The sequence below is a fragment of the Epinephelus moara genome, chromosome 15 (genome assembly GCF_006386435.1).
Source record: "Epinephelus moara isolate mb chromosome 15, YSFRI_EMoa_1.0, whole genome shotgun sequence".
NCBI classification, from domain to species: Eukaryota; Metazoa; Chordata; class Actinopteri; order Perciformes; family Serranidae; genus Epinephelus; species Epinephelus moara.
The window spans coordinates 9880160-9887188 of record NC_065520.1 but is presented as its reverse complement, the minus strand read 5'-3'; the positions used below and the strand labels follow the sequence as shown (position 1 = coordinate 9887188).

The 7029-nt window shown below is 41.3% G+C and overlaps 1 protein-coding gene across 1 annotated transcript in view; it reads right to left on the bottom strand.

Annotated features, from left to right (window-relative positions):
• The window catches only part of LOC126402048 (transmembrane protein 163-like), a 33257-nt gene that overhangs the window by 19958 nt on the left and 6270 nt on the right, over positions 1-7029 (bottom strand). Inside the window, exons 3-4 of the mRNA XM_050063702.1 lie at positions 2193-2236; positions 2001-2092 (exon numbers count right to left, since the gene is read on the bottom strand). Coding sequence (XP_049919659.1) covers positions 2001-2092; positions 2193-2236 — 136 coding nt within the window. The remainder of the gene's footprint in view (positions 1-2000; positions 2093-2192; positions 2237-7029) is intronic.

Here is a 7029-nt window from a genome sequence, read left to right as displayed (position 1 = left end):
GCGCACCTCGGTCTGCCAAACTACCAAACTGAGCGCGCCTCGGGTTGCGCTGCTCGAAACTAGCTCTGCTCGGGGTTCGCCACCCTGCGCCACCTGCGCTGCGCCGGGAAACTAGAGCCCAATATCTGTAAAGATCCTGGACAGATTTTATTGGGACTGCCATATAAAGCATCAGTCTTAGACTCTTAAGAAAATGATAGTATTTGATTGGATCCAAGAAAACCCTCCATTAGTAGCACAATGGGATACAGAAATCTACAGAGAACTTCCCACAGAAAGGCTCAGTGCCAAAAAAAGGGAAATAAGGGCAGCTTCATAAAGGTATGGCAGCACCTGATTAATGTGTGTTTATGACTTTTCCTTTCTACCTGATTTGTTTATTTTTTAATTATTACTATTTTACTTCAGTAATATTTATCTGTTTATAACTTTATCATGCTTATAATGTTCATTAAGACAACACACTCACAAAAAAAACATATTTGTGGTATTTGTGTGAATATTTTTAAATTGGGAAAATTCCATTTTTTTATTTTTAGCACGTCAGACATTGAATCAGCAGTTGAATTAATGTCTTTTTCTGTCTGTGTTACTATCTTATCTTTAGAGGACATGATCTCATCTGTCTTCTCCGCAGCAATTAGCAGTCACTCCTTTGTGTGTACTTGTGTGTGTGTTGGGCCTGACAGATTCACTGTATGAATCGACCAGATGCTCTGACAGTAAGAACAGAGATTCATTCAGTAACAGATGCTTTTGTTTTGGTTGGATATCTTGTTTTTTCAAAGATCAACTGGTTAATGCTGTCTTGGTAAATTCAGCTCATTTGCTGTGTATCTGCTCGGGTAGTGTTTAGACTCATCTGAATAGAACAGAACACTTTTCTCTTTTCTCTCGCTTTCAGTCACCTGCTTGCTGCCAGGACCCTGACCATTCAACAGTCTCTGAAAGGCCCACCTGACCTTCACACACACACACACACACACACACACACACACACACACACACACACACACCCCATTCTCAGCCAGGTACAGATAAGACGTGAGACACCCGTCTGTGATCAGTCCCAGTGGGCCAAGGCTGACAGAGCTGAAGAGATCCTTTATTTGACACACTCCTCTACAGGACAAAGCAGACCACACACACACACACACACTCTAGACACTCTGGACACATTGAATGGATCTCATCACTTTTCTGGGTTTGTCTGGTCGTCATCGATAGAATTAAACAATCTGGGCAAGAGGAAACAAAGGCTCAAACAACTACAGGGTCTCCAATTAGTCTTGTAATTTGACTTTAAGACAAAAATTAAATAAAAATATACAGAAGCAAGTTCAAGCAAAGTCAGTTTCTACGGGTGGGTAATACTCATTTTAACACAATTAAACACAAATGATTTTTTCCATCTAACACTGTAGGTGTTTAGAATGTTCATGCTACATTGGTGCAAGCCATCATATCATTACCTATATAGCACATAATTTCAGTGATTTTAAAGCCTGAAATTTAAATAATCTAAAAAAAATTCAGACATTTTAACTACGCGCAGATACTCAAAACTTGGTCTTTATAGGTATGCTATGAAGGGTTGTCAGTTTGTTTGTAAACACGCTTGCCGTTGAAAGTATTCTGGCATTTCACCTTGCTATATTTGTTGTTTCTGCGCTGTGTCTCTTGGATGCCTGCAGCTTACAGTCTGGCACTTGGTCGCCACCTTTTTATAAAGCCCTGACCTCACCTGAACGCTGAGGGGGTACATTGGCCATAAATGTACCGAAAACAGAAAATAAGAAGAATATGAGAAAATACAGGCAGAGGGCAGAGTCTCTCCAGAAAAACACACTGCCACACACTTTGAGTCACGTGTGTGTAATAAGTGATGATTGAGTGAGATTTCATCTGTATGAGCCTATACATTGCTTCTAGGGAAATTCCTCCAAGTGTATCATTAAACCAGGTCATATATGATCTGGGTAAGCAGTAACTGTACTTACATGTATTCGCGATGTGCTGAGTGGACGGCTGCAGCGTTGCTGTACCGCCAAAGTACAATAATAGAGGACAACACATCCAGCGTGGCGTCAAACTGCAGAGTGAAAGCAAAGAACATTTTACATTCTCTCCACTACAACATACAGCTTTAGCCATCATAGCTTTAGTGAAGGGAGGCTTTACGATCGACTTACAGCAAATCCAAAAGCTGAAGCACTGTGGCGCATGATGGAAACAGCTGGAAAGAAAACAGAGAGAGGGACAATGAACAACAAATAACACTGATACAATGTGCTTGTTGCATAGTTTGTGTTCATTGATAGTCATTCAAAACATATTCTTACTAGAAAAATTCATTTAATGGGGAAAATACACACATCTTCCATCCATCAATCGCCACTTCTTCCTTTACATAGTCATTGATTATTCCGAATATTGTGTTTAATAAATCTTTTGTCCAAGTTTCCTCCTGTAATGCTGCTGGCTTTACTATTGAACTCATTCTTTATCTCTTTATGTTACTGTAGCCTGCTGACAGGAGACATGTTATATCCCTACATGCATAAAAACACAAGACAAAAGTATTTTTTTGGAGCAATACTGACAGCAGAAAATGTGTTTTCCTGTCACTGTGTACATGAACAAATAATTGGGTGACTGCTGAGACAGCCCTTGTTCACTGCAGTTCAGGACATTATTAAACTGCAGACGGATCATTATCAAATAAGTCCAGAGGTGCATTTTTGCGAGGACTTGTGTTTCTAGTTTTTATTAATTTGTGCAGCAAACCTGCCAGACAGGCCGGATAAGATGCTTTCTGTTGGCTGAAGTGATTTAGTTATCAGCATATTACGTGCCTGTTTTGGCCCAATTATAATGAGCTGAAGCTGTGTTGAAAACAAACACTGAGACTGAACCGCTGTGTGTGATCATCTGCACACACACACCTGCAATGGCAGGGAAAGAGAAGAGGAGGAAGGAGAGAGAAAAGGGAGAAAGATGCAGATAGATAGAGGGGAGGAATCCTCTCCTCTCCACCCAGGTTTATTTTTAGCGACACTCACTGGGGGCCAGAAACTCGCCTCAGCGCTGCATACAGAAACACAGCATTGTGTGGTATGTCTTTCTCTGTGCTTCCCCTTTAGCCACTCATTTTCTTTCTGCTGCAATGATAGCGAAATCATGTTTTCTTCCATCTTCTTCCCCCCTTTCCCCTTTTTCTTCCCCCCTCCAGTCACTGAAGATCCCCCTTTTTCTTCATCATCCTTCATCCTTTTCTTGTTTCATCTACATTCAGTTGCTCTCTCTGGGCTGAAGGTGAAATTTTCTTCTTCCCCAGACCAAAATGAAAGCAGAAGTGAATGCTGCCTTCACTTGCGTTTGCAAAAACATGAACAACCCCTGAATACAAATGAGTAGGTGGGACTTTTTATGACACCAGAGATCTGCAGAGATGCAGCACGGAAGCAGTGACAACAAGTGATTGTTAAAAATGATCTATACGACAACTTCTGGTCCATTTAGCAAAAAGCCACATACACAGTCTGACACAAGCGTCACTCTAGCCTTGACACGCGAAGTAGCTCTTTACTGTTGACTTTGAAAATGAGATAAAACCAGAATAAAACAGTTTTATGACACAGAATAGATTATTTCTAACCAAAAGAATCAGAACACATCGTATTCATTCATATTCATATTAATGAGGAAAAAAGCTTTGAAACAGAAGTTTTAAGGGCAACAGTTGGTGCCATCTTGTAGTTGAATGCTGCACTTCCTCATCCCTCAAATTATCTAGCTCAACTTTAATTTTACTTCTAAAGGTCAGTGCACAAATTAAACACTACTTAAACTCTTCCAGGTTCCATTTACACAAAGGCTAGACTGGCAGGAACACAATGCAGCCATGCACACACAGTTACTAATGACTTTTCGATACAGTCACAAGCCACACAACACATTTTTAAATGCGTCATAAAACACAAAATAACACTTCGGGCTCTTAACATCAATACCTGCATCAGCTGTAGCCAGTAGGCCCAGTGTATAACATCTACTTACACAAGAAAACCATCACTGTCAATGGAGTGGCACCACTGACAAGAGAACACACTGTGCTGAACTCAAGACTAGGTCAAACTTCTCTAACAGTCAACATGGCACACACATCAATGATTGACACAACATACACTGTCCAAACAATACTACTCATGTCCTTAATTGACAGCATCTTGATATCACCTCAATGACACAAGTGCAGTTTCAAAATGGCGCCTAGCCAGGTGAAGCTCGTCAACGAATATCGTCACTTACTTCATAAAGTCAGGCATTTTTGGCGTAACAGTCGACTAACACCTTCGTTAGTTTTAACGAAGCAATAACTCGGTCTATAACATCTCACAAAGTCACCGCACAAACATAATACTATTTATTTTACTCTTGGCTAGCGCAGTTTAGCTAACTGTTAGCGAGCTCACCCAACAGTCGCCGGTGCAACCAAACTTGTCTCTCTGACGCACGCGCTCCCAGCAGCCAATCAAAAGAGGAGTTCAACTGGCGGCGCTTTTGCTTTTACACATAATTACTAAAGTTATTTATATTTAATTATAAATTCATCTTATTGTATTCACGTTCATACAAACATTTGATTTAAAAAAAATAATTCGATAAAAATAGAGGAAATGTTTAGGGGCGCTTAGCGGATGCTCAAGCCTTTTCGGGGGAGCTCGAGCGCCCCCTGCTGCTGCTTTTGTTTTATGAAGACATTTCTAACATATATTGGTTAGAGAGGACTGCAAAACCTAGTGGATTCCAGATTTGAATCATCATCACATATAAATCATAGCCTACGGTGTATACTGTATGATGCATATGAAATGAAAACTTCACACGATGTTCATGGCATGGTTGATCTCTTATTCAAACACCCAGGCTGGAGATATTCTCATCAAAACATGTCAAACCCTGTGTGCCTCAGCTGTCAGTGTGGTTACAGATGTATGATACAGCAAATAAAACCTGACAGCTGTTCAAATGAAGGTAAATAGAGAGGGAGGGACTGTGTAGACACCCAAGTGACACATATCTGCCAGAGTTGACTTAACAAGGAAAATGTAGCAGGAGCATGAGGCTGTCTTGTTTTGATTACATGTGAAGCACTTTGACACATCAGCTGAGCCTATACTGTATGTATGAGCACAAAAACATGCAGCAGGGCTTATAAATAAAACTTCACAAAGAGCCTCAGAAAGAGAAAAGAATGAAAGGGGAGCTCACGCAGATTCAGTTTTTGACTGAAATACAAAACCATCTACTATATCATCAAGGGGGCAGATTCGTACCCGCAGGCTAAACTTTTGCTTTCATGCAATTTTATAGAATTTTCATTTGGGATGGAAGCCCCACAGATGTGCCAGTAACATCATGAGCTGCTGGTCCAAATCCAGAAATGTATGCTCCTCCTCCCTCATGCCCTCTTTCCTTCTTTTCCTCCTCCTAGCTCCTTCATTAGGAGCAGAAAGCAGAAATTGTGTGTAAATGAATCTGCTGCGGCTCTGCAGTCGTCAAAGCTGAGCCCAGCGATGGCTAATTGGCTCCCAAGAAAGCTGGGTGGGTGTCAGCAGGGACGGCGCTCCAGCATCACATCAGGCTATCACACACACACACACACACACACACACACACACACACAGGCGCACACGCATATATGAGGTCTCTCGTCTTCCTGTCTCCCCCCTCCTCACTGCTTGTCACATCTGACAAGAGAAGCAGGAGAACAGAAGATAAAACACCATCCGAGCTCTGACGCTTTATTGGCTGTTTCTGGAGCTGCATTATGCATATCAGTGAAACGCTTTGCTGTCAAGGTTGTTTTTACAGTTGGTGGACTGATGGTGTTTGTCTCACTGTGTTGTTGTAGCACACGACTTGTTATTAAAGCAGCAGCGAGTGGCTCGATTACATTCTCGTTCCTTCATTCAGCTCAGCTCTACTCTGCTCAATTCATTGTAGGAAGGATTGCTTGGAAGGACTACGAGCTGGAGGTGAAATTCTGGGTTGCATAAAGAAAAAACTTTGACAACAAATCTGCTTCAGTTTGATCCAAACAGGACAGTTCAGACTGAATCTGTCCAGTCAGGAAGCTGTTCAGGCTTCAGTCGAAGGACAAAAATGAGACTGTGGTTACATACCTGATGATAAGAGGGTGGTATCGATCTTCTCATCTAACCCTCTGCTACAAATCAAATGAGCGTGTTTGCCAAAAGGTCAAACTTTTTCCTTAACTAAAGAGCAAGTTCAGTTGGGAGTCTCTACCAATATAAACTGCTGCTGAAAGTCAGGTATGCTGGTCTCAGTCAGCTGGAGTCATGCATGTTGTTTTCCCCACTGCAATGTCTACACAATAAACCCAAAGCTGCACCTGTCTGCACCCACTAAAATTCACACACACTTTCGGACATGTCAAAGAAGGAGTCTTTGCCATGTTTGAGTACTGCTAATGTTTTACAGGGTATCATTCTGTCATCGTGTAGAGCTGACAGGGAACAGCAGCAGGTGGTGGTGACTGGACCGGCTCTGCAGCAACCAAACAGTCAACTATAAGGCTCAAATCCCAATCGAGTTTTTCTTGGCTCTTTTAAAAGTTAAAAAATCTGCCTACCAGCGCCTCTGAAGATCACTAATTAATGTCTTATTTTGTTTGATCAATCCATACAAAAAAGAAGCATTAAACAAGTTATGTGCTGTAACTGTTTTTTTGGCAAACTCATTGCACCCCTGCTGGTTGCCAAGAAATAGGCAGAGCATGTAACTCCTGTAAATCACAAGTCGTTAGCTACATATTTACACTGAACAAAGATATAAACGCAACACTTTTGTTTTTGCTCCCATTTTTCATGAGCTGAACTCAAAGATCTAAAACATTTTCTATACACACAAAAGACCATTTCCCTCAAATATTGTTCTCAAATCTGTCTAAATCTGTGTTAGTGAGCACTTCTCCTTTGCCGAGATAATCCATCCCACCTCACA